Raw genomic sequence first — 27,181 nt, 5'->3', positions numbered from 1 at the left:
TTTTGTATAAATAGCATTTCATTAAGTAATAACAGGAGGCTGGAGAACAGTTAAGTCGATGGCTTGTTGAAAAATACAGCACGGAATGACTGAGTCAGGCAGGCTGACGCTCGGGAATGGGATCATTTGTTTTGCGTGGTTTTGGGTTTCATAAGGAGGGCTGTCTGCTGCCGGCAGGGTGTGCTTTGTTCAATTTGGTTAGCATGTAGGTTTCTGGAAAGTCAGAGGGGTATTGCGAGATTGCTGAAGTCTGCGTTGAACAAAAGCAAATAAAATGTCAGGAAGACGTTCGTTCATCACAAGACAGAAGTTTTAGCACAACTTTCCTTTTGTTGCTTGAACATCATTAACAAAACCAATGCATGACTGTACAACTGAGTTCATGGCAGCTTGGTAGTAAGTTGCTGTTAGATCAGATGGTCAGAGCTAGGGGTAAACCAGGGATCAACGTGCGTATTGTTTGGGCAGGCAGGGAAGAAATGGGGAGGTGGGAAGCAGGGGTATGGGGGGCTTGGTAGTGGCATAGCTATTTCTCAGTCATCTGATGTCTGTTCCTGTTGCTCAGGAAGGATGCTCTACACCTGAACTTGAACTTTAGGGAGAAGGAACTGAGAAACTTAAAAATTCAAGAACACTGGCATCTCCAGGTGGTTTTACAGAAGAGAGAATAACTTAAGGACAAGTTGTGTGTGATGTGAGGCTTTTGCTATTTTGCCTGTGGGGCTGTAGAAATCACTGTGACATACACAGTTCTGTTTCATTTTTCTTTGTTCTTTTCCTGTTTGCAATTTCCTTTTCATATTAAGCACAGCATTTTTCTGGCTTTGCTTCTAGATGGCCCTGCATTTCAGGGAATCTCACCTCTTGCTCATCATTCAGCAGCTGTTTCCAGGTAGCTCAGCACTTGTACTTGGAATGCTGCACAGGGCTGCTTTCCTACCTTTGAGGGGCTTTTTCCTTTGTAGTCACTTCTTCCTCAGCCACTTGTTTGTGAAAGAATACAGAAGGACTCTTGACCTGAGTGCAGATGAACACGTTTCTTCACTTCCTATAGGCCTAGCGATTTGGCTGGGCTCTCAAATATTCAGCAAGGTTGACAATAAGTGTTACATTTGTATGTAGGAGATGTGAACCCGAGTACCGATGGTCCTTTGTGCCCTGAGTTGTCTGTAGGACTGCACTGGAGAAGATCAGGAGTTGGTTCTTTACCTCTTACAAGCACTTTTTTGCTTAGGAAGTGCAGCCAAACATTTTGCTGCAGCACTGACACCATCGCAGTCTCTTCTGCTGCATTTCTCACTGTTGTTAAGCTGAAGGATTTCCTTCTGCTGTGTTTCTTCTAGTCAGCTTGTCTGCCTCATCTTTGCAGAATGCTTTTTGTAGCCACTTATATGAAGAACAAGACTTAATGGTATCCTCTAACTTTTTGAGAGTTTGTCTGCCAGGGCCTGTAACCCTGTTGCTGCTGGAGCTGGTTGTGGCAACAGCAGAGCTGAGGGGCGAGCTGTTTGGGATTCAGGCTGTACATTGTGTTGTCACGTTACAGCCGCTTATTTCTAGTTAGCTTGTGGAAGCTCAGAAATGGAATGGGCGAGGGTGGAAGGGACCCCGGAGATGATCAAATCTACCCACACACACACCTGAAGCAGGGTCACCAGGGGCAGGTTGCTCAGGGCCGTTGCTCATTCATCACATTGTTGGGTGGTAGCAACTTCGTCTAAGAAAACAGAGTGGAAAAAGAAAATGAGACAAAACCTGAAGTGCTTCAGGTAAACGTGTCAACCTTTGCTATCAGAAAGCTTAGTGCTTTGGGTGGGTAAGGCACCACCCAGCATAAAGCTAAACTGGATTTTCTAGAAACGATGCATTTTGAGGGCCAGCCCTTCTTCAGGCACCACCTGAGGAGTTGGGGATGGAGACAGTTTCCGATTGCCCACACCATAATGCTGGAAGACCCAGAGGTGTGTGGCCAGAAACCTCTTGTGCCTGCAAGCCCTCGTGGCACAAGGGAACCATGATCTTCTGGTCCCCAGCACTGTGCTGGGGCCCCGTGTGTTCTTGGGATGCGTACATCTCCCTGCTTGCCTTTACCTTCTAACGTGCATCTTTGTGAGGTGAATGGTTGTATTTAATTTTCTACGACTGCTGAAGCAGTCTTTTGTTTGTTGCCTGACAAAAGTGACTGCCGCAGTCGGTTGGTGTCAGCTGGAAATCACTATTTTTCTCTCAAGTGCCTTCAGACCCCTATCTGGTGCTTTTAGTGCGCTCTTTTAGGAGCATTTTGTGCTGCCACCTGGCGGGAGATGAAGAAAACAATTTAGAGGGCAGTTTGTGTGGGGACTAGCAGGAAGGGGAATGGCTTACCTGGGAGGAAAAACATGAAGTTGAAAGACTAAAGATGTTTTCAAAGCAAAATTCTTGTGTGCCTGTCAGTGTTTCTAGCAGACTAGTTTCAGGTTGCAGTTAATAGGCAGCTGCTGATATTTTATGTGTATGTATGCATAGGTAAATTAGTATTCAGAATATATCCTAAATGTTTTTAATTTTGACTTCACTGAATTGTTTCAGAAAATGCAAAATGCTCTTTTGTGAGAAGTAATAACAAAGTTTATGCAGCCACAGTATGAAAGAAAAATCCCTGTGAATAAAAACCCTATCAGTCTCATCTGCCTCTTTTTGTGGGATGGTATTGAGGGTAATTTAGGTCTCTCAGTTAAGATCTGGGGTTTGATTTTAAATTTCTATGTGCAAAATAACCACCATGTGCTAAGCCAGGTTTTTGACAAAATAAACTTGGTCTGGTTAGAGGAAAAAAAAAATGTGGAAACTAACATTTTACCAGCACACTTACTTTTGATCTCTAATTGATCAGAATGTTTTTGGTGGTGTTTTTGTTAATAGATTTTTAGGTATTTCTTTTGCAGGTTGAGAAGCGTGTAGTGAAACAATACTTTCTTTTTTAAAGTTTTTTTTTTTTGTACTACCTGTTATTTAAACAGTCCTTATTTTATCTGAGCCTCCAGTAGTTTTAAAGTTTTAATTTATTTCTTTTTGTTTTCTAGGTCAGATGTACAATTGTCTGTAAGTATTATTCTGTTACTCAATTATGTATTTTTTTTACATAACTTTTTCTGTCCTCTTTTTCTTTAGAAAGGTCAAACATCATCAGCTAACTATTTTAAAAAACTGCTAAAATTATTTTTTATAAAAAGCATTCAAAAATATAAACTCCTATTTAGTCACCATCATTCAAGCAGTGCATTTAAGGATATCTAAGGACATAAATGAGCATTTTAATCCATTTTTGCTTTTCAGTTTGTAAAGGGTTCTGGTAAAATCAAGTACAGGTTTAACATAGAAAGAGGAAAATACACATCAAAACAAACAAATTGGAGCAAAAACGACTCCCAAAATGATGCTCCGGGGATTTTTTGAAGTAGGTATAGCAACTGCTGTGGTTACCGAGATGATAATGCTTCATGTGTCACTAATTTCCAAAATTACTTGCAGATGAGATCTACCTTAATACCAAACATCAGACTTAAATGAGTTAGCCCTTAAGTTTCAGGACCAAACTAAAATGGGAGAGACAAACTCACATTTTACGCTGCTTTAAACTGTATATAGTTCTGAAGGAGCTTTGAATTGTGAGTGAGTTTGACTCATAGTACTTTCTTTGCTTTCACTTTCATGTGAACCTGCATGTGTATCAGTTTTGATTAAACTGAGAAACAACTGTTCTGTTGGGATTCTGTCCAAACCCATGCTCCAGGACTAGAAATCCTGATGCTCACAATCACCTTTCCTAAGCATGCTTGCAGTGCGTATTGCTCATGTAACAATATCACAGCTTCAACTAAGATAGCAGTTTTTCTGTGTATTCTTACTGAAAGAGCTGAATCAACTCTCTCCTCACATTGGGCTGCACTATGTCATCCTAAAGTTTTCTGTAACTATATCATATCTGCTTTATGGGAAACAGTATGTGAATACCAGATATATTTTTTTTTTTACTCTCATACACTGAGGCTAAGAAATAAAGTTGCTATGCCAGGCTGAGTAAAGCAGCTAGCTTTACAAAATAACAGTGCACATACAGACTGTGCTTCTAAGTTCGTTCAGTTCTATTTTTTAAAAAAACTGTACAGAGCAGTTCATGGTAGCCTTCATTCAAACTATGAGTTGAGTCACTGAATACCTGAAGCAATGTGGCAATTTCTTAATCTAACATAAATTGCCTGACAAACGTTAAAAGTGGTAAAAACAGGAAACGTGCAATGAAATCTCTGTAGGAGAACAGATTAAAAAAACAGAGGAGACTGGGTCTCTGCAGGGTATCTATAAATGGCTGTATTTTTTCACATGGGGAATCCAGAAGTTTTGTAAAGATATTTACTGCCTTGTATTTTTTTTTCTTTCAGGTACTGAGGATTGCAGATCAAAAAACTTAATTGCAGAAATGGGAGCCAGTAGTAGTTATGATTTATCAGTAAACTCTCCAAGCAGGAACAAAAGATCATCAGGGGACATGCCGCTAACTGTTGATCCGAACAATGTAACACGTAAGTGATTTGGAATGCCACTGGGATGTGAACCTTTAGTGTATTCTGTGCTTTTACACTATGTTAGCATTTTAAGTCCGAACTATAGTTCACAGTGCAAGGATCATGGCAGGAAGTGGATCCAACTGCTTTACTGAAGTAGAGAATGAGCAAAAAAAAAAAATTATCTACACAACTGACTAAGAGTGTAACTGAACAATGTGATTGTAGAATGGCCTTGAAATAGTTTTATCACCATTAGACTTGGGTTCCCTTCCCTGCTGATTATGGCAAATTTTTACAGTACAGCTGCAGCAGTTCAAATATGTGTCCTAGAGATTTGAAATATATATGTGATAGAGTACAGCTGAAATAACCTACCTGGATCTAGAGGAGAGTTCTGTGAATCTTGCAGATCTTCTCTTTAGGATAGCTAGCTCAGGGAAAAATGAATAAATAAATAAATTGTATGTGCAATTCTTTCTCAGCAGCTTGCATAAAGTTGACAAATAAGGTATGGAAGTCACCACCGTTGCACCAAGACAGTTTTAATCTTTAAGATGAAGTGAGTCTTCAGGAGTTGGAGGAATATCATAGAGCTAGCAATCATGCCATACAACATAAAAGAATGTCTTGATTAAAATAGAAATTGGTTGAGGAAAATACAATAGTTTTTCCACGCTCTGCATTTCTCTGTCTTGACAGTATGTTTTCTTGCCTTTCCAGAGCCCAGCAAAGTTGATTTCCAAGTAGTGGATGTTGGTGAGACATCTGTCAACTTGACATGGAAGGTGAACGACAGTAGTTCGCACTCCTACACGTATAGGATAGAGGTTTCAAATGGTACCTCCATTTGGAACAAGACAACAAATGCTACAAAAGCCAATATTACCGGGTTAATCCCAGGGACAAACTATAATTTCACAGTATTTGCAGTAGTGGCTGGTGGTCAGACGGAAGGAGAAGGAGCGTCCATAAGCCAGTATACAAGTAAGTCTCAGCTACTTGCAGTCGTGTCAGTGTTGGGCCGCGTTGTGCTGTGCAGCTCGGGGCTCTGCCTTGCTGTGTGAGGCTTGTAGTGTTGTCGACGGAAGGAAGACACAGACGCTCAATATGAGTGCTCAGTCACCTTTTATCTAGTTCGAACATAGTCAACTCATACATATTGCAAAAACTAAGCTCAGGATTGGCTAACATTTCCCGCTCTTTTCAGGTAGTTCCTCCTTCTTTTAGCCACCATCCCGCCTTAGGGACTTTCCCCATCGCTCAAGGGCATCGTGTCCTTGAGCCTGATTGGCTCTCAGCCAGCTGCGTACGTCCAAACTCATGTGAGTTGAGTATGCTACTTTACTAGCCCATTGCCTCTTAACTGCCCAACATCCACGTGTCCTATTTCACTTAACCATTCCTCCACATTGTAGTTCAGTATGGCTGTGGACAGAGGGGATGTTTTGGTGCTGGAGCCTGATGTGGGCTGTATGCCAAGCATGGGAGGTTAGAGTGCAGAAGAAGCATAACCTTTATAGTAAGCAGTTGGTGAAACTAAAGTCACTAAAGCTTGCAGCATAGAGATTTTTCTTGAGAACCTATCTTTCCTAAGTTTGGAGGGGAAATAGACTTTAAGAAATAATTATTTTAAATTCTTATATTGCGTTTTGAAATTCCATTTTATTTTATTGTATAATGCTATTACGACTGTTTTTTTTTCTGTTTTTTTTTTGTTTTTTTTTTTTTTAATTAGCAACTGTGGGCTTCAGACACATGTTTTCAATGTGCCCATGCACAAAGCAGATTGCATGTGGGGAGTTTCTGTGATTTGGGTCCTGTGTCTGCCATCAGGCTGCAGCAGGAGCAAAAGCATCGGGCAGTGCTGGTTGAGGAGAATTGCGTTGGCCATTCAGCACCTTGCTGTGCTGGGTGTCCTACGTCTGGATGCACAGTGTTGAAGGGCCAGTTTTTGAGCTGGCCTGCGAGGCTGTAGCACAGCCTGGTCTTTCCCCATGCTGCACGTCAAATGAAACCTATGCTACCTCTTGTCATTTTTGTTGTCCAGAAACGTGCACGTGAATGTGCTTGTGAATTTGCCGTTGATTCCCAGAACCTGTCCACTCTGCCTGTCGGTGATGACTGGTGACTGACCGTTGGCAGAGGCACAGAGCACAGAGTGCCGCAGAGAGGTTGTGAGGAGGTGTTCCCTGTTCTCCTGGTCCCGTAATGAGGTTGGGGCCTGAGCAGGGTGGTCCTGGGTGACCATTTCTGTTTCTCTTCCAGCAATCATTTAGCTTCCTTACCTCAGGCTGCGCCAAGGAGCACCACCGTCGTCTTTGGCACCTTCATCTGCACACTTGTCTCCTTCCTGCACAGCTCTCTGGGCTCCCAAGAGGAGCCCTAGGAGCGCTGGCACAGTATTGGTGTGTGCTCCTGCTTCTAAATGTGAGTGGGAGATGAATCCCACTGAAGACGCCTTTTCCTTACTCTTGCCTTCCAGCCCTGTTGAGGGATAAGCCTCTGGGAGCATCTGGTGCTGTTGCTGGGTGCCCCTGCACTCGGAATGACGAGTGGCATGAAGGGAGTGAAGCAGTGGCGTGCCTGTGTTTTTGTGTTTTTCCCTGTTTGCCAGCAGATGTTGTTAGAGGATGATGGATTGTTATCTTGCCTTTCCAGAGCCCAGCAAAGTTGATCTCCAGGTAGTGGATGTTGGTGTGACATCTGTCAACTTGACGTGGAAGGTGAACGACAGTGCTTCAGACACCTACACGTATAGGATAGAGGTTTCAAATGGTACCTCCATTTGGAACAAGACAACAAATGCTACAGAAGCTGAAATTACCGAGTTAATTCCTGGGACAAACTACATTTTCACAGTATTTGCAGTAGCGGCTGATGGTCAGACGGAAGGAGAAGGAGCGTCCATAAGCCAGTATACAAGTAAGTCTCAGCTACTTGCAGTCGTGTTAGTGGTGGGCCGCGTTGTGCTGTGCAGCTCGGGGCTCTGCCTTGCTGTGTGAGGCTTGTAGTTCAGTATGGCTGTGGACAGAGGGGATGTTTTGGTGCTGCAGCCTGATGTAGGCTGTATGCCAAGCATGGGAGGTTAGAATGCAGAAGAAGCATAACCTTTATAGTAAGCAGTTGGTGAAACTAAAGTCACTAAAGCTTGCAGCATAGAGATTTTTCTTGAGAACCTATCTTTCCTACGTTTGGAGGGGAAATAGACTTTTTTTAAAAATAACTATTTAAAATTTTTAAATTGCATTTGAAATTCCATTTTATTTTTTGTCTAACTCTATTAAAATAGATTTGTATAAAAAATTTTAACAGCTGTGGGCTTCAGACGCCTGTTTTCAATGCGCCCTTGCACAAAGCAGATTGCATGTGGGGAGTTTCTGTGATTTGGGTCCCATGTCTGCCATCAGGCTGCAGCAGGAGCGTGAGCTTTGGGCAGCGCTGGTTGAGGAGAATTGCGTTGGCCATTCAGCACCTTGCTGTGCTGGGTGTCGTACATCTGGATGCACGGTGTTGAAGGGCCAGTTTTAGAGCTGGCCTGCGAGGCTGTAGCACAGCCCGGTCTTTCCCCATGCTGCATGTCAAAGGAAACCGATGCTGGCTCTTGTCATTCGTGTTGTCTAGAAATGCGTGTGTGAATGTGCTTGTGAATTTGCCGTTGATTCCCAGAATCTGTCCACTCTGCCTGTCGGTGATGACTGGTGACTGACCGTTGGCAGAGGCACAGAGAACAGAGTGCTGCAGAGAGGTTGTGAGGAGGTGTTCCCTGTTCTCCTGGTCCCGTAATGAGGTTGGGGCCTGAGCAGGATGGTCCTGGGGGATCATTTCTGTTTCTCTTCCATTAGTCATTTATCATCCTTACCTCGGGCTGTGCCGAGGAGCACCACTATCTTCTTTGGCACCTTTCGCCACACACTTGTCTCCTTCCTGCACAGCTCTCTGGGCTCCCAAGAGGAGCCCTAGGAGCGCTGGCACAGTATTGGTGTGTGCTCCTGCTTCTAAATGTGAGTGGGAGATGAATCCCACTGGAGACGCCTCTTCCTTACTCTTGCCTTCCAGCCCTGTTGAGGGATGAGCCTCTGGGAGCATCTGGTGCTGTTGCTGGGTGCCCCTGCACTCGGAATGACGAGTGGCATGAAGGGAGTAAAGCAGTGTCATGCCGTTGTTTTTGTGTGTTGTTTTTGTTTGTTTGTTTGTTTGTTTGTCCCCAATTGTCATCAGATATTGTTAGAGGTTGATGGATTGTTATCTTGCCTTTCCAGGGCCCAACAAAGTTCATGATATCCAGGTAGTGGATGTTGGTGAGACATCTGTCAACTTGACATGGGAGGTGAACGACAATCCTTCGGACCCCTACACGTACAGGATAGAGATTGCAAATGTTGGGAACGAGACATCAGATGCTACAAATGCCAATATTACCGGGTTAATCCCAGGGACATGTTACAATTTCAGGGTATTTGCAGTAGCGGCTGATGGTCAGACAGAAGGAGAAGGAGAGCCCAAAAGCCAGTGTACAAGTAAGGAACCGGTGCCTCTCACCTGCAGTGCCTAAACAAGCAGTTTGTAACAGAGCCTTGCTTTTTCTCCTTATATTTCCAACTTCTTACTGTTTTGAATTGCTGTGTTGCTTTACTTCAGGCTCCTGTGGGCGTGAATGTCAGGCTGTCCTTGTTAAAAATGTAAAGGTCTGAGACTGTGAGAGCTGCCTGTGGAGCAGTTAGCCTTGTTGAATGCCCAAGCTGTTGAGCTATGTAGAAATCCAGATGCTACAACAGCATGACCTTGCCTGGACATCAGGGCTGAATGGGCCCCATACAGAGTCTCTTGGTGCAGGTTGTCATCAGGTTTTTTGCGGGGCAGTGGTGTGCAAGGATCCAGTGCCCAGGATCACAGAGAGTTACTGATCTCGAAGCTTGTTTTGAGCTGTCTGCAGAAGCCCATGGCCCGGGGCTTCTGTGAGCTGTGCCATTGCCTAGGACCGTGTAATCAGGAGCAGTGCCAGCTCTGTCTGCTTTGTGCTCTGGCACCTCTTCCCCAGATCAGAGGGTCAGATGAGAGAAGAGCTTTCTTCTGTGTTGAGCTCAGGATGTGGAAGGGGAACAGGCAGCGTCCATATACAGAGCAATTATGGGCAGCGTATCCTGGAGCTGCTTCTACTCAGCAGAGCTTGTCTAAGCTGCCCAAGGTGAGTCTTGTCTGCCCGGTGTTTGTGCTGCTTTAGACTTGCCAACCTCGACCCCGCAGCGCGGGTCACTGTTGCCTGCAAAGTTTCCTTCTGGTGTCCCCGAGAGGCTGTGCTGGGAAGCTCAGATTAAGACACTCACAGGCAAAGTCTTGAACTAATAGTCCAACGCTGTCCAGCATTCTGCTTCCTTTCCTGAATTCCATCTGTTTACCTGTCTGGGAAGCCGTTGTGGAAACAAGTAATTTCAGTGTGTGAAATAAACTAAAGAGAATCTCCTCCAAAATTTGTGTCCTTTCCTGAGATACATGTATGTCCCTGGATATTGGCAGCAGGGCATTGATACTGGACAAGTGCTGAATGGTTACAGTCAACACTTAGTCTGTGTGGAATAGCAAAATGTTGCTGTGGTTTTTCCACTGTCTGTGTTTCTCTGTCTTGACAGTTTATTTTCTTGCCTTTCCAGAGCCCAGCAAAGTTGATCTCCAGGTAGTGGATGTTGGTGTGACATCTGTCAACTTGATGTGGAAGGTGAACGACAGTGCTTCGCACACCTACACCTATAGGATAGAGGTTTCAAATGGTACCTCAGTTTGGCACAGGACATTAAAGGAGAAGGAAGTTGAAATTACCGGATTAATCCCAGGGACAAACTACATTTTCACGGTATTTGCAGTAGCGGCTGATGGTCAGACAGAAGGAGAAGGAGCGTCCATAAGCCAGTATACAAGTAAGTCTCAGCTACTTGCAGTCATGTTAGTGTTGGGCCGTGTTGTGCTGTGCAGCTCGGGGCTCTGCCTTGCTGTGTGAGGCTTGTAGTTCAGTATGGCTGTGGACAGAAGGGATGTTTTGGTGCTGGAGCCTGATGTGGGCTGTATGCCAAGCGTGGGAGGTTAGAATGCAGAAGAAGCATAACCTTGACAGTAAGCAGTTTGTGAAACTAAAGTCACTAAAGCTTGCAGCATAGAGATTTTTCTTGAGAACCTATCTTTCCTAAGTTTGGAGGGGAAAAGAGACTTTTTTTAAAAAAAAAAAAACTGTTTTGAATTTTAAAATTGCATTTTGAAATTCTATTTTATTTTATTGTCAAACTCTATTAAAATAGATTTGTATAAAAAATGTAAGCAGCTGTGAGCTTTAGACACCTGTTTAAAATGCGCCCATGCACAAAGCAGATTGTACGTGGGGAGTTTCTGTGATTTGGGTCCCCTGTCTGCCATCAGGCTGCAGCAGGAGCATGAGCTTTGGGCAGCGCTTGTTGAGGAGAATTGCCTTGGCCATTCAGCACCTTGCTGTGCTGGGTGTCCTACGTCTGGATGCATGGTGTTGCAGGGCCAGTTTTTGAGCTGGCCTGCAAGGCTGTAGCACAGCCTGGTCTTTCCCTGTGCTGCATTTCAAAGGAAATCGATGCTGGCTCCTGCCATTGGTGTTGCCCAGAAATGCGTGTGTGAATGTGCTTGTGGCTTTGCCGTTGATTCCCAGAATCTGTCCACTCTGCCTGTCGGTGATAACTGGTGACTGACAGAGGCACAGAGCACAGAGTGCCGCAGAGAGGTTGTGAGGAGGTGTTCCCTGTTCTCCTGGTCCCGGAGTGAGGTTGGGGCCTGAGCAGGGTGGTCCTGGGTGATCATTTCTGTTTCTCTTCCATTAGTCATTTATCATCCTTACCTCGGGCTGTGCCGAGGAGCACCACTATCTTCTTTGGCACCTTTCGCCACACACTTGTCTCCTTCCTGCACAGCTCTCTGGGCTCCCAAGAGGAGCCCTAGGAGCGCTGGCACGGTATTGGTGTGTGCTCCTGCTTCTAAATGTGAGTGGGAGATGAATCCCACTGGAGACGCCTTTTCCTTACTCTTGCCTTCCAGGCCTATTGATGGATGAGCCTCTGGGAGCATCTGGTGCTGTTGCTGGGTGCCCCTGCACTCGGAATGACGAGTGGCATGAAGGGAGTGAAGCAGTGGCGTGCCTTTGTTTTTGTGTGTTTTTTTTTTGTTTGTTTGTTTGTTTGTCCCCAATTGTCATCAGATATTGTTAGAGGTTGATGGATTGTTGTCTTGCCTTTCCAGGGCCCAGCAAAGTTGGTCTCCAGGTAGTGGATGTTGGTGAGACATCTGTCAACTTGACGTGGCAGGTGAACGACAGTGCTTCGCACTCCTACACGTACAGGATAGAGATTGCAAATGGTGCCTCCGTTAGAAACAAGACAACAAATGCTACAGAAGCTGAAATTACCGAGTTAATTCCAGGGACAAACTACATTTTCACAGTATTTGCAGTAGCGGCTGATGGTCAGACAGAAGGAGAAGGAGAGCCCAAAAGCCAGTTTACAAGTAAGGAACCGGTGCCTCTCACCTGCAGTGCCTAAACAAGCAGTTTGTAACAGAGCCTTGCTTTTCCTCCCTATATTTCCAACTTCTTACTGTTTTGCATTGCTGTGCTGCTTTAGTCCAGGCTCCTGTGAGCATGAATGTCAGGCTGTCCTTGATAAAAAGGTGACAGTCTGAGACTGTGAGAGCTGCCTGTGGAGCAGTTAGCCTTGTTGAATGCCCAAGCTGTTGAGCTATGTAGAAATCCAGATGCTACAACAGCATGACCTTGCCTGGACATCAGGGCTGAATGGGCCCCATACAGAGTCTCTTGGTGCAGGTTGTCATCAGGTTTTTTGCGGGGCTGTGTTGTGCTAGGATCCAGTGCCCAGGACAACAGAGAGTTACTGATCTTGAAGCTTGTTTTGAGCTGTCTGCAGAGGCCCATGGCCCGGGGCTTCTGTGAGCTGTGCCATTGCCTAGGACCGCGTTATCAGGAGCAGTGCCAGCTCTGTCTGCTTTGTGCTCTGGCACCTTTTCCCCAGATCAGAGGGACAGATGGAAGAAGAGCTTTCTTCTGTGTTGAGCTCAGGATGTGGAAGGGAACAGGCAGCGTCCATATACAGAGCAATTATGGGCAGCGTATCCTGGAGCTGCTTCTACTCAGCAGAGCTTGTCTAAGCTGCCCAAGGTGAGTCTTGTCGGCCCAGTGTTTGTGCTGCTTTAGACTTGCCGACCTCGACCCCCCAGTGCGGGCCACTGTTGCCTGCAAAGTTTCCTTCTGGTGTCCCCGAGAGGCTGTGCTGGGAAGCTCAGATTAAGACACTCACAGGCAAAGTCTTGAACTAATAGTCCAACGCTGTCCAGCATTCTGCTTCCTTTCCTGAATTCCATCTGTTTACCTGTCTGGGAAGCCGTTGTGGAAACAAGTAATTTCAGTGTGTGAAATAAACTAAAGAGAATCTCCTCCAAAATTTGTGTCCTTTCCTGAGATACATGTATGTCCCTGGATATTGGCAGCAGGGCATTGATACTGGACAAGTGCTGAATGGTTACAGTCAACACTTAATCTGTGTGGAATAGTAAATGTTGCTGTGGTTTTTCCACTCTCTGTATTTCTCTGTCTTGACAGTTTATTTTCTTGCCTTTTCCAGAGCCCAGCAAAGTAGATGATCTCCAGGTAGTGGATGTTGGTGTGACATCTGTCAACTTGACGTGGGAGGTGAACGACAATGCTTCGCACTCCTACACCTATAGGATAGAGATTGCAAATGTTAAGAACGAGACATCAAATGGTACAGAAACCGAAATTACTGGGTTAATCCCAGGGACATGTTACAATTTCAGGGTATTTGCAGTAGCGGCTGATGGTCAGACGGAAGGAGAAGGAGCGTCCATAAGCCAGTGTACAAGTAAGTCTCAGCTGCTTGCAGTCGTGTTAGTGGTGGGCCGTGTTGTGCTGTGCAGCTCGGGGCTCTGCCTTGCTGTGTGAGGCTTGTAGTTCAGTATGGCTGTGGACAGAAGGGATGTTTTGGTGCTGGAGCCTGATGTGGGCTGTATGCTAATCGTGGGAGGTTAGAGTGCAGCAGAAACATTTGTCCAGATCTGATTTTGTTTTTTGTTTTAATTGTCTTCCTTCCCTATCTCCTTCTTGGCCCTCATCTCCTTCCTGCCCACTTTTCTAGCTCTGGAATGCTGACACAGTGTTGTCATACGCTCATGCTTTGGAGGGCAAAGTGGAGATGGAGGCCACTCAAGATGACTATTCTTTTTTGAAGTTTTCCTTTACAATCCCGTTGATGGACAAGCCTCTGGGAGCATCTGGTGCTGTTGCTGGGTTCCCCTGCACTCTGAACAACAAGTGGCATGAATAGAGTGAAGCAGTGGTGTGCCTGAGTTTTTTCTGTCCCTGTTTGCCAGCAGATGTTGTTAGAGGTTGATGGATTGTTGTCTTGCCTTTCCAGAGCCCAACAAAGTTCTTGATCTCCAGGTAGTGGATGTTGGTGAGACTTTTGTCAACTTGACATGGAAGGTGAACGACAATCCTTCGGACCCCTACACATACAGGATAGAGGTTGCAAATGGTACCTCTTTTTGGAATGAGACCTCAAATGTCACAGAAGCCGAAATTACCGAGTTAATTCCTGGGACAAATTACAATTTTACAGTATTTGCAGTAGCGGCTGATGGTCAGACGGAAGGAGAAGGAGCGTCCATAAGCCAGTATACAAGTAAGTCTCAGGTGCTTGCAGTCATGTTAGTGTTGGGCCGTGTTGTGCTGTGCAGCTCGGGGCTCTGCCTGGCGGGTGAAATACTGCTGCAGGCATAGGTGCTACACACTGCCCACCTCTTGTTGGTCATGCTTGTGCGGACAGAGGTTTTGTGGAACATGGTTTCGCTTTCTCTTACTTCTGGTTTTGGGCTTCGCACCCTTGTTTTGAAGGGCTCCCACATGGTGTATTTTGCCTGCAGAACTTCACCCATTGGAAGGATGTTTGGCTGTGGCTGAGTCGTGGCAGCACTTCTGGGTAGCTCTTGTCTATGCTGCTCCACTCAGCTCCTCAGCAGAGTGGTGAAGATGGAGGTGATCCTGTATTCGTTATGCTAAGCACTGTGGTATTTTCCCCTTGGTGCGTTGCTTTGTCCTTCCCTTTGCTTTGTTTAACTGAGGTGAAGTGAATCTGTTTACAGGTTTTTACTGAGATTTCCTAGATGCCTCGTGATGAACCCATTACAAGCGTCTCTGGCACTTCGAACGTGCTGCTTGGCTTCTCATAATGATAATTAGTCTGTGCAAGAGAGTCCAGTGTGGCTCTGCCTCTGCTGCTTTTGTTTTTGTCAGCAAACTTTTGTGGCTATTGAGTCTTGTCTTGCCTTTCACAAAGCTAGTTCAGTTGTTTGGTCTCCAGGATCTTTTACGCTGGTTTGAGCAGCCTGTGCTCCTGTAACTGGTGACCACAAGGTCTTGTCTTGCCAGGGCTAGCTACAACCTAGTCCTGAAGGAGGTGGCTTAGTCTGTCCTGTCTTGATCCCTGGGGTCCTGTCCTAGAGCAAGACCCCCTGTCACAGAGTGACCCCTGGGACTTGGAGCAGTTTCCCTCCCTTTTTCTGGAGAGAGGGCGGCTGAGAGGCTGTTTGGAATGGCTCACATGCTGCTCCTGCTGTAACTCTCTGCTAGGTCTCCCCCTTCCTCTGTTTAGCACCAGGTTGAAGGGTCACTTGTGGTTCTTTTCAGTCTCCTTCACGTTTTCTTTGGATTCACTCTTATTTCCTCTTGGATCATTGGTGTGTACTCCAGTCACTTTCTACATGTACAGTAACCCTAGTGCTCTTGTCTACCGTTCCCCATGGGGCCATGTATAACTTCTTCTTTACATGCTAGCATGTTTACATCCTTCAGTCCTGCATTCTTTTCTTTGTATCCATGCTCATCCGTTGCTGGAGACAGCATAGATGACCGGATTAAGTTTTTGTTAGATCTGGTCCAGCTATCCGTGAGCAACTGAGGGCATTAGGAATATCAAAGGAAGTTTTTTTTATTATTTGTTGGCCACTAAGCATTTAATGTAATTACACAGGGAGTTAGTGTTTGTCTACAAGTCTAAAAATGTTTGTGTTCAATGGGTGAACAGTATTGGAAAGCTTTGCTGATACTGACAAACACCTATCCAACCCCAGTTTTCTCAGTAAACCTGTCTGCAGAGGAACTGGCACAGAAGGGGGTCTGTGTACTTAATATGCTAAATACTCTTCTTCCTCATTGTGTGGCAAGTTCTTTGTAGGCAGAAGTTTTGTCTGTTTAAAAGTGGAAAGCAATACCAGTGTTTTACAAATGCTTATACACAGAAGAGCTTATAAATAGAAAACTTTTTTTTTTTTTTTTTTTTGTGCAGTTCCTTCTCCAGTGAATTCATTTCAGTGTGAACCGGTGGCTAATATGTCTTACCTAATGCTGAAGTGGGAATGTCCTTATGGTAACTATTCTCACTTCATCATTAAAATATATTCTGCTGATTCTTCGGTTATAACAGAAGAGAGTCAGTCCTGTTCAGAAGGCTTCAAAACATCACCTTTGGATTATTTCAAAACCTATAATGTTACTGTTACAACTTTTTCAAATGGTAATACAAGTTCTCCAGTGCAGAAAACATGTAAAACAAGCATTACAGGTAAGCATTGAGATCTGAGAATGGAAGATATTTACAGGACCAAAACATTAACTGTGCAATTGCAGAATAGCATAATTGATACGCAGTTTATTATTATCATGCAGATTATTAAAAGAACACTACATTCATGCCAACTGTAATCTGAGTCCAGTTGTATGGCATTTAACAAGGCTAAATGCCAGTGCTGCATGTGAGGTCATAACAACCCCATGCAGCAACATAAACTTGGGGAAGAGTGGCTGGAAAGCTGCCTGGCAGAAAAGGCCCTGGGAGTGTTGGTTGGCAGTTGGCTGAACATGAGCCAGCAGTGTGCCCAGCTGGCCAAGAAGGCCAATGGCATCCTGCCTTGTACCAGACCTAGTGTGCCCAGCAGGGCAAGGGATGTGATCATCCCCTGTACTCGGCTCTAGTGAGGCCGCACCTCGAGCAGTGTTCTCTTTCGGGCCCCTCACTGCAAGAAGGACATGGAGTTGCTGGAACACGTTCAGAGAAGAGCAACAAAGCTCATGTAGGGGATGGAAAACAACACACATGAGGAGCAGCTGAAGGAGCTGGGGCTGTTTAGTCTGGAGAAACGGAGGCTGAGGGAGGAGACCTCATCGCTGTCTACAACCACCTTGAAATGAGGTTGCAGCGATGTGGATGTAGGTCTCTTTTCTCAGGTGACAAGTGATGGGACACAAGGAAACAACCTGGAGTTGTGCCAGGGGAGGTTTAGATTGGATATCAGGAAGAATTTCTTCATGGAAAGGGTGGTCGGGCTTTAGAACAGGCAGCACAGGGAGATAGTGGATCCCCAGCCCTGGAGGTATTTAAGAGGCGTGAGGATGTGGCACTGAGCGACATGGCCTGGTGGTGGAGTTCATATTTAGGTGAATGATTAAACTTGATGGTCTTAAGGGTACTTTCAAAGCTAAATGATTTTATGATAAATATGCATGATCTGAATGATGTCATTATTACAATATATCCTTATTTGAAAAAATTATCTTCACCTGACATTAAGGTACTAAAAAAATATTTTTGTTTACAGATCCACCTGCTCCAAAAACAGCTCCTGTAATCAAGGTGCTTAGTTACAACTCATTGTCTGTTGAATTTTTTGATTTTGAGGCAGTGTATGGACCATTAAAAGCCTATGCAGTAATGATCATAACAGAAGAAGGTAAGATCTTTAAAATGTTGTCTCCTAGCTGTGTGAAACAGTTTATCAGATAGCATTACGTGAGGACAAAAAATTTACTGTGATGAATATCAGATGTTTTAAACTCCAAACAGGTGTTAAATGGAGAGGGGAAAAGCTTGCTCTGTTTTCAGTCACCTTTCAAAAATCATGAGGCAAATACTGTGATTGACTGAAGCCAAATCACTTCTTGCTTTCACTCAGCCTTTTTCAGCCTGAGTTATCCTTGTATATAAGACTGAAGTATTGCTGTTGTGCTGTTGCTAGTGGTTGCCAGTGGTTACTTGATTTGCCAGTGGTTACTGCCACAAGACTGAGTAGTACCCTTCTTCCCAAGAGAATAATTTTCAGAGCTGGAAATATAGAGTTCTGCAATGTGGGATGTTTTTCTCCATCCCTTCTTCCACTGGAAGACTTCTGCAGTGAGATGGTGGTTTTGTTGTGGGTGGTTTGTTTTTGTGCGTATGTGTGGTTGTTGGAAGGCTTGAATAACATTGTCAGCATTACATGTCACAGGAAGCAGAACACCAGGAAAAGCTAGATGGTATTCTATAAAACTCACCTCTTTAAAGCATCAAGCCTTCTTTAATTCATGAATGTCTAGAGACAAATCATAAAGTAAAGGAACATCTCTTTGCAGTGTAGGTTCTAGTTCACCTTTTAATTTCTGACAGTGCACTGGAGGAATAACACAGCTGATGGAGATAGTTGTTTTTGTTTTTTTCCAAGTGGGATATGACATTCCTGCTTATCCTTTTTCTCAGCACTGGAAATTTATCATGCAGCAGTCTGTAGATTTTTTTTTTCTGTGTTTTTCCATACAATATAAGTCCAAGAAATGCCCAGCTATATATGATATGTCAGTGCAGAAAATTCCTATTCTTTTCACATGCAACTCAGCTGCCCTGGAACTGCTGATTTGAAAGTCATGTCTTCCACACAGTGACAGCTCTGCTTGTACTTTCAACCAGTCCTGTTTAGTCTTGACAAGCTTCAGTCCATTTTTGTGTGGATTGTAAGGAATTCAAGAAGGCGGTTTCAAGAATTGAGGGAAATAAGGAAGAAAGATCCTATGTATGTATGGAATCAGATCAGTGCTTTGGTAGGAGCAGAAAACCATCGTTATGGCCAACCATCACTTCAGCTTTGTAGTGTTCAGATAGTATTAATATGTGTGAATTGGGTTTCTCTGTCTGAAAATAGACATCATTACCTTAAGGAAAGGCATTCATTACTTTATGCATTTGTCTACGCAGTTGTGTCTCAGGCTGTGAGGTGCCTTGAGGAGATAACCAAGACATTCACAATTTGCTCAGGATGTACATCCTTTTGGAATTGAAATGAGGGACTGGATAAGACATCTCAGGTGGTATTGAACACCCATTTCTAGGCAACTGAGTTAATTCCAGCCTCAGATACATTTAATGTAACCACATTAATTCTTTAGAAGAGCTACATTGCACCCTGTTCCTGCACAGTTAGAGCTAACGGGAGCTTTGCTGTTGGTTGCAGTGAATATCAGATCAAACTTTGTCTATGCAACTGTAGAAAACTTGTTAGAGCATTTCCACTTAGTAACCTTTCAGAGAGCCCCTTTGCAGCTTCTCCTTTTTAATGATAAATTCAATACTACATCAGCTTCCTAGAAGAAGCTTTTAGCTTTGTAAAGCAATCAGCAGAAAGCAATATAAGCAAACTTCAGCCAAATGAGGAAGACATTCTTCTTAGTTTGCTTGTCCTTGAATTATCAGACAGCTGGTGGTGTAAGCTGTTTTAGCATGTCTAAGGTCATACGTGCCTCAGCTGTAAAATCTGCCTCAGATTTCTTGGGTTTGTCTTTTAACAGCAGACACTGCACAAAGCAATGTTGTCTGGCACGTGGTGTCCTACTGGTCACGGTTTGCATTACCCTGTTCTGCGTCTCAGACAAGAAAATGTTTTGGTCACTGATTGTTTTGTCCCACTTGTGTCTATGACAAGAGAAAGCAGAAAGTAACTCTTTCATTTCTCGGGGCGTAAGTGCGAGACTTTGTCAGACACAGCAGACAGTATAGGCCAGGATGAATTTAGCATCACCCTGAATGAAGCTTGATGTTGTTTGAATAGCACAGTGTTATCAAACACAAATTGCCCTTATTTTTTACAGTGTGTAGTATTCTCTACATTTGGTAGTTGATGGAGTGGGTTTGGACATGACTGACTTGTGTAGTGAAAGTTGTCCACAAGGACAGCAGAGTCCACCACTCATATGCCTTTATTGAGAAGCTTCACTGTCCTTGGTAGAAGTAAAACCAAAAGGAGATGAAACCAAGTAACACCAGGGAGTAGAAGGGAAGTTAAGTAAATTGCACTGCAGCAGAGGGAATTTCTGAGATTGTCTGTTGCCCTCAGCCTTTCATTTCAGGCAGTACTTGCAGAGCAATCACAGCTGTGTTTTTTTGTGACACCCTCTCCAACTGCACTGATGGTTATAAAAACAGTGTGTGATGTGTACCACTTATATCCTTGTTTTTTCCTGAAGGTTGTCCACCTTTGAAGTCTAAACTGAACTACACATATGAAGATTTCAAGAAAAAGAAGACAGGCACCTATGTGACTTATGTTATAGAGACAGAGAAGGCAAAACTACCTTCCTTCCGTTCTCAGCACATCATCAGTGTAGGCAAGGGAAACACCACGTATGGCTACAAAAATGGACCATTGACTCCACTTCATTCCTACAGGTATTTATCTCACTGCAGTTGAAACCTAAGAGTTCTAATTGAAGAGATCACAAACCTTGCTGTTAAAATCATGTCGTGTGTGTTGTTTTTTTCCTCTTAACAGGGCAAGTGTTGCAGGCTTCACTAACATAAACTTTACTGCGGAAAACATCATTATGGAAGAATATAGTTATGTATCATTTTCACCCTGTTCTAACAAGGTTTCGTTACCCCAGGATCCAGGTATAGTTAATGCAGGACTGGCAGTTTTGAATATACGTTATGTGTGGAAATTCCTTAATTAATGGCAAGTTTCATGATAGCAAAACATCCATTGGTCTGTCTGCAATGGACTGTTCCTTTCTAGCTTTGCAGTGCCACTGCTCCATAAATTCATAACTAGCTAGTTCTGCAGGTGAGCTGCTAGTTATTCTTTTTTTCCATACATGACTTCCATTTGAGAAATAACCAAAACCTATGCTACTGATGTTGTGCTGAAAGGGATTGGATGACACAGTGTGACTTTAGTACAGAAACAAACAGCAAAAGCAGTTGTTCTAACAGTTCCTGTAAATTAGAACCAAATGTATTGGAATGCAAATACTGATCCTGCCAAATACTGATTCAATACTGGTCCTGCCAAAGGATACAGTAAAGAAGAGAGGACACTTAGGAGAATAGTGTGTGTTCTGTCACCTGTGAGGTTCTCTTGTAGTATGTTGATTGATTCAGAGCATTGTCAAATGTAAATCAATGATGAGTAATACTTGTTCTCTTTTATAAGGTGTTATTGCTGGAGCTGTTATTGGATGCCTTTTAGCTATATTGGCTGTAGTCGCTATAGTGGGTTACATATTCTGGACAAGGAGAAGGTAACAACATGTTTGTTATTTAATTTGTTTTGTTGAGGAATATCAATATTTCACTGCTCTACCTTTTTATTAAAATAAGGTGTCTGTTCCTGTTCACTGTCGCCATGATGCTTTAAAATACATTCTATTCAAAATCTTTGTTATACATCAGAGCTGATACATCAGACTAGCTAAATGATTGTTCAAACCCATTGTTTTGAATAATTTTGCTCTGGTTCCAACAGAAAGAAACAGGCCCATTACAAAACATCATTGAAAGAATGAAGAAGTTTTTTATTTTTACTGCAGGTGTAAGGTTTGCCTCAGGAATTTTTTTTTGCACAGAATGAGATGATTTACAAGAAATTGTTCTGAGCAAGCACGTCATCAGAAATCTCATATATGTTCCATTAAATTCTACTGTGAGCCTATTGTGTTTTTTTTTTTTCTCCTCATAGGAAAGATAAAAGGAATACTGAAGTGTCCTTTTCTCCAATCAAGTAAGTCAATATCCTTTCAGATGGTGTTTTCTGAGCTCAAGTGATATGTGCAAAACTTACTCTGAACCCTGGCGCTTGTTTTCTGTGCAGTTTTACATACAATTCTGCATTATTAACTCCTCATGAAACTTAAAGATTCAAGCCTGCAGGCTAGAAATAATTATATTGATCAAGTCTTCCACAGCTGCTACAGTGATCTAAGTGCTTGCTTCATGAATCACTATTAGATAGACAAATGCCCCATGCAGTTTTGAAAAATAGGATGTTTGCATGAAACACAAGCTTCTGTACACATTAAAGAAGCAATCCAAATTGTTGGTAAAGAGCTCATAAGCAAAAATCTGCACTGAATTTTATGGCTGCTTTGCACTGAGCTGTTAATTCATATGATGTTGAGATTGTGGCTACCTATTGGTGGGCTATTACAATATCCTGGAAATCACAAGCAATTGAACCAGGTTATTGGCTCGTGCACCAATTTTATTTTATTTTTTTTCTGATGGAAAGGCATGGCCTGAGCATGCTATGAAGTTCCACCTGTGTAGACTTAATTGATATAAAATGCACGAGGGAATGGGGCCGATCCGATGGAAGGGGAGCACAGAAATTGCTGCCTGACACCTGTCATATCCTTCTCATCAATAGGATGCACTGTTCACTTCATGGCTGGCACAGATCAGTTAAATGCTCTGCCTTGATATTCTGTCCCCTGTAAATGCAGTTTTGTGGGTGCTACTAACAGTCATGCTTTTGTTCTTAGATTCACATAGTGAAAAGTACAACTGCATGTGTCTAATCATCCTTTTTTCTTCCTCCCTTCTCCCGCTCTCCCCTGAAGAGTAAAGAAGTAAGTAAAGCACATTTTGTAACGCATTAACTGAATTCATGGTTTATTTACCTAGTATCAGCTACCAATACATGGCTTTTCTCATTTTAGATCAAAAATGATTAAAGTGGAGAACTTTGAGTCCTACTTTAAGAAGCAGCAAGCAGACTCCAACTGTGGTTTTGCTGAAGAGTATGAGGTGTGTGTCCTCAGTCGGGAGAGCTTTGTGACAAATATTTTTGGAAAGCAAATTAGCTTTCCTTTGGAGTGTATGTGAGGTTTACTGAAGGGGAGGAGAATAAGGGACCTTTTACAATAGACATTATTAAGCTGCATGTGAGCTCTAAGTTTAGTTGAAGTGCATGATAAATTCTTCACATCCTGAACCATTAAATCTGCCTGTAAGCTATAGCATGGCCTGCTGCTCAGAGCTCTTGCTGGAAACAAGACCTCCAGAGTCCTTGCCCTCGTTGCACTAGTGGTATTTGTACTCTGGAAATGCCATTTACCTTCTCTACACTTTGTTTATTTCATCATTTTTTTCCTACACAGCAAGACAGGTCATTCACTAATAGCAAGCTTCTTTAATGCATTATGTGTGATTTGCAAACCACACCTGTGAATAAATTGAAGGATATAAGCAGTCAGAGAAAAAACAGAATTTCCTTAGTGACCGTAACTGTTTCTCTGTGAAGTGTGCTAAAGCTTAATTTATATAGGGTACAAAAGACAGGAATCAGCTGTCATCACGGATGGGTTCTGTGTTGTAATGTCTGCTGTTGGAAAAAATCCTACTTTTTTCCACTTCTCAAAGTTACTCACAGGTTTTCTTCTTTCCAGAACAAAGTTTGTCCCTTTACTATACCTGGCAGGCTGGTGCTCCACCCTTGCCCTCCTTTCAGATCTTGCTTCCTTCTTCAGTCCTTCCATGATGTAACTTGCTCCGTTTCTCTCTGTAATGCCAGCAAAGCTCATGCTAAATGATCTGCTGCCTTGGAGTTAGAATGGGTGTGCAATCAGTGTCAGTGTTAATGTATTTCTACAAAACTATTTCTAGGCTTTTAAAGCCCACTTCTGGGCTTTAAACATGCTATTACTCTTCCATTCTGTATTAATACTTTCTCTATCAGCTTTGTTGCTGTTACTCTCCTGCTCTCTTTGTAGAAAGCAGATTTTTGTCATCTATCCCAGTTTTACATGCCTACTTTTACAGCAAAGGCCAAGGTTGTTTGGAATATTTGCTTCAGTGATGTGTTCCTGTACAATTATTAAACCAGAACCAGGTGCTCATGGATCTTTCTTTCACTGTAGGAACTCAAGTCTACTGGTGTTCATCAGCCCAAATTTGCTGCTGAAATCCCAGAGAACAGGGGGAAAAACAGATACAATAATGTCTTACCATGTGAGTTACTCTCTCAGATTTTGTTACTTCTATTAATTGAGCTATTAGGTGAAAAACCTTGGGTTTGGCTGATTTCGTTTTAATAGTACCCGGAGGTTTCAAAGGGGAATTAGTGTTGCCAATTTGGAAAAAAAATGAAATTGGGTTGTTGTTTTACTTGTATGAACATGCCAGTGTGAAATCACTGTACAAACAAACCTAAAGAGCTTTCCTTGAAAGTTATAAAAATATTTTCCTTAATTAAATTGTTTTCATTTTTCATTTGTGAGAAACTTGCAGTCCAGATCTATCAGAACAATGAAAAACAATATTAAGACATTGCAGGACAGCTTTGCAAACTAAGAACCTGAACCCTGCCAAGCTATCTGCAGGCATCCCAGCAAAGTGAAGTGTTAAGGAAGAATTGGATTAAATACAAATTTTTGTGTTTGTGAGAAAACAAATCGTATTTAAAAATACGTTCAGTGTTCTGAATTTATTGTTGCTGGCCAATCCTTTTTCTGAAGACCTTCATGATAAAAGCCTGAACTACTGCTACATCTGATTCCTAAAATTATGTTCTTATTCTTAGAATGTGCATCATTCTAAAACACCTTTTATTTAGAAAATGTGTTAGAACTGCAGTATTTTGCTGAAAATTTCTGAAAGTTCTTAAATTCATAATTTTCTTTTCCTCTCTTTCTGCAGATGATATTTCTCGTGTTAAACTTTCAGATCTAAACTCTGCAACTGGTGATTACATTAATGCAAACTATATGCCTGTAAGTTGCTTCATTAGTTGAAAAGAAAAATAATGTGTATTTTTGTGATATAGGCTTAACAGATCATGTGATTTATAAAACTGACTTTTTATGGCTTATGGATGAATGTGTGAATGTGTATATTTTTTCTTCTTAGGGCTATACCTCAAAGAAGGCATTTATTGCTGCACAAGGTCCGTTAGCCAATACTACCGAAGACTTCTGGCGCATGATTTGGGAAAAGAATATCTACTGTATTGTTATGTTGACGAAATGTGTTGAACAAGCCCGGGTATGGTGGTTTTGTTGTTGTTTTGTTTATCATTAATATTAAAACTGAACCATCTCTTGAAGACAATTGTATCTCTTCTAATTTTGTTGTTACCCTAATAAGTTGGAGATTGATCACTCTTAAAACAAGCGTATAGTTAATGGAAGATTGTTTTCTGAATTCAATGAGCACATTTTTTTTCCCCTTTATATCTACTGACTACCAGACTCAGGAGGCTTGTGCAATCTCCATTTTTAAGATTGGTTCCTCTCCATAGAGAATGATTTTAATAGATCTGCTCTGTCCTTAGGATAGGACATTGGGAAGGGTGAAATGCTTCCTAGTCTCACTTGAGGGTGGCGTGTTATTTAAAACTAACAGACAAGGCCAAGGTGGAGTCACAGGAAACTACCTTGGCATGATCTTCGTTTTTTTTCCCTGTGTTTCATTGCTCTGTGTAATGTGTTGAACCTTTTAATTCTCTTCTTAGACAAAATGTGAGCAATATTGGCCAGACAAACAAAGCAAAACCTATGGTAACATTGCTGTGACAGTGGTCTTGGAGACTGTTCTTCCAGAATGGACAATAAGGGACTTCAATGTAGAAAGTGTAAGTGGCTGTCTAGTTGTTAGTTGTGTACAAATATGCGTGGAAGTGGTTTATTGAGTCAGTAACTTCATATGTCAAGCAACACTGGAGTGACAGAATATAGTAACTTCACTAAAATTTAGTCAAATTCTAAGTTATCGGAGTGGAAGGGATAAAAGCAGTGGCAAAATCCAGCCTGCTAATGGGAATTACTGGTTTTCCCATCAGTGACCCTTCAGCTTGTCTCCCTGAGACTTCCACAAAAACTCATGCTTTATGCAGATATTTGGAATATCTGCTAAATTATCAATTAGTCCCATCTCTGTCAGCAAATGTAATGCGGCAGAGATGATCTTGGAGTCAAGTGAAGAGTGAAAGGAAATTATTTCTAACTATTCTCTACTACAAGGGAAGGAAGAGGGAAATTGGAATATCATTGATCAAAGTCACAGAATCACAGAATTTCTAGGTTGGAAGAGACCTCAAGATCATCGAGTCCAACCTCTGACCTAATGCTAAGAGTCCCCACTAAACCATTTCCCTAAGCTCTACATCTAAACGTCTTTTAAAGACTTCCAGGGATGGTGACTCCACCACTTCCCTGGGCAGCCTGTTCCAGTGTCTAACAACCCTTTCAGTAAAGAAGTTCTTCCTAACATCTAACTTAAGACTCCCCTGGCACAACTTTAGCCGATTCCCCCTCGTCCTGTCACCAGGCACGTGGGAGAACAGGCCAACCCCCACCTCACTACAGCCTCCTTTAAGGTATCTGTAAAGAGCAATAAGGTCGCCCCTGAGCCTCCTCTTCTCCAGGCTGAACAAGCCCAGCTCCCTCAGCTGCTCCTCGTAGGACTTGTTCTCCAGGCCCCTCACCAGCTTCATCGCCCTTCTCTGGATCTGCTCAAGCACCTCGATGTCCTTCTTGTAGCGAGGGGCCCTGCACAGTTTGTAATGCGCAATTTTATTGAAAAGTCTTGCACAGTACTTATGGCAGGAAGCACTTCTGCTGCTCTTTTGAAGCTCATTTGTTTTCTTTTTTTCAATGTGTATTTCCCTAGGCCAACACAGGGGAGAGCCGCATAGTGCGTCAGTTCCATTTCACCTCCTGGCCTGATCATGGAGTGCCAGAGACAACAGACCTGCTCATCAACTTCAGACACCATGTTCATGAATACAGCAGTCAAAATCCTATTGACTCTCCTGTTCTAGTGCACTGCAGGTATGAAGAACAAATTCGTGTTAGACATGCTTTCATCTTGTGACTTTTTAAGAACAGTTCTTTTTCAGTGTGATTCTGGGAGTCCCAGAAGGGTGTCCTTCCTCCATCTTGGTCATGGTAAAACTCACGTCTCTGGACTGCAGAGGCTTTGATACCTGTGCCACTGAAATAATAGAAAGCATATTGCTAACTTCACTGGCTTTTTATTAGGCTACAGGTGAGCAGGTGGTTGAGAGAAAGCAGTAAATGTCTTCCCTGTGTCATTGCAGTGCTGGTGTCGGGAGGACAGGGACATTCATTGCCATTGACCGCCTGATTCAGCAGATTGAAATGGAGAATACCGTGGATGTGTATGGAGTGGTGTATGATCTTCGAATGCATCGACCTTTAATGGTGCAAACTGAGGTAAGATTTAGATTTTCATTCAGCAGCATGTTTCTCAAACATGCACAATAATCCAGGAAAGGTAGACTATAGACTGTAGCTCAGAATTACAGGAAGATAAGACTTTACAGAGCAATCTAAAAATCGCCCTCGTTTAAACTTCCCTGCTTCCTGCCCTATTTCTTACTATAAAAGTATTTGCAGCTAAGTTTTTTTTAGTATATCCAAGCAATCTCTTTTTGAGGGTAATTTGTTGGACTAGCATTTGCAGGTAGAAAGAATTAAATCCTGAAAATTTACTTTTAAGCTT

The 27,181-nt window shown here is 42.9% G+C and overlaps 1 protein-coding gene across 7 annotated transcripts in view; it reads left to right on the top strand.

The window, feature by feature from the left end:
• Positions 1-27,181, top strand: part of PTPRJ (protein tyrosine phosphatase receptor type J) — a 73,132-nt gene that overhangs the window by 41,909 nt on the left and 4,042 nt on the right. Inside the window, exons 2-23 of one of the 7 annotated variants that reach the window (XM_084519721.1) lie at positions 3,063-3,081; positions 4,422-4,562; positions 5,268-5,531; positions 7,206-7,469; positions 8,807-9,064; positions 10,196-10,459; positions 11,796-12,059; positions 13,190-13,447; positions 14,000-14,266; positions 15,929-16,204; positions 17,238-17,369; positions 19,909-20,110; positions 20,214-20,332; positions 20,874-20,961; positions 21,399-21,440; positions 22,378-22,465; positions 23,578-23,668; positions 24,356-24,429; positions 24,566-24,700; positions 25,170-25,289; positions 26,327-26,487; positions 26,757-26,892. In XM_084519721.1, coding sequence (XP_084375847.1) covers positions 3,063-3,081; positions 4,422-4,562; positions 5,268-5,531; positions 7,206-7,469; positions 8,807-9,064; positions 10,196-10,459; positions 11,796-12,059; positions 13,190-13,447; positions 14,000-14,266; positions 15,929-16,204; positions 17,238-17,369; positions 19,909-20,110; positions 20,214-20,332; positions 20,874-20,961; positions 21,399-21,440; positions 22,378-22,465; positions 23,578-23,668; positions 24,356-24,429; positions 24,566-24,700; positions 25,170-25,289; positions 26,327-26,487; positions 26,757-26,892 — 3,663 coding nt within the window. The remainder of the gene's footprint in view (positions 1-3,062; positions 3,082-4,421; positions 4,563-5,267; positions 5,532-7,205; positions 7,470-8,806; positions 9,065-10,195; positions 10,460-11,795; positions 12,060-13,189; positions 13,448-13,999; positions 14,267-15,928; positions 16,205-17,237; positions 17,370-19,908; positions 20,111-20,213; positions 20,333-20,873; positions 20,962-21,398; positions 21,441-22,377; positions 22,466-23,577; positions 23,669-24,355; positions 24,430-24,565; positions 24,701-25,169; positions 25,290-26,326; positions 26,488-26,756; positions 26,893-27,181) is intronic. The other 6 variants (XM_084519723.1, XM_084519722.1, XM_084519724.1 and 3 more) reach the window with 6 other exon arrangements.

The sequence above is a fragment of the Aythya ferina genome (assembly GCF_964211825.1).
Source record: "Aythya ferina genome assembly, chromosome: 5".
Classification (NCBI taxonomy): domain Eukaryota; kingdom Metazoa; phylum Chordata; class Aves; order Anseriformes; family Anatidae; genus Aythya; species Aythya ferina.
Note: the sequence above shows the minus strand (reverse complement) of the source record. Positions and strands in the feature narration are given on the sequence as shown.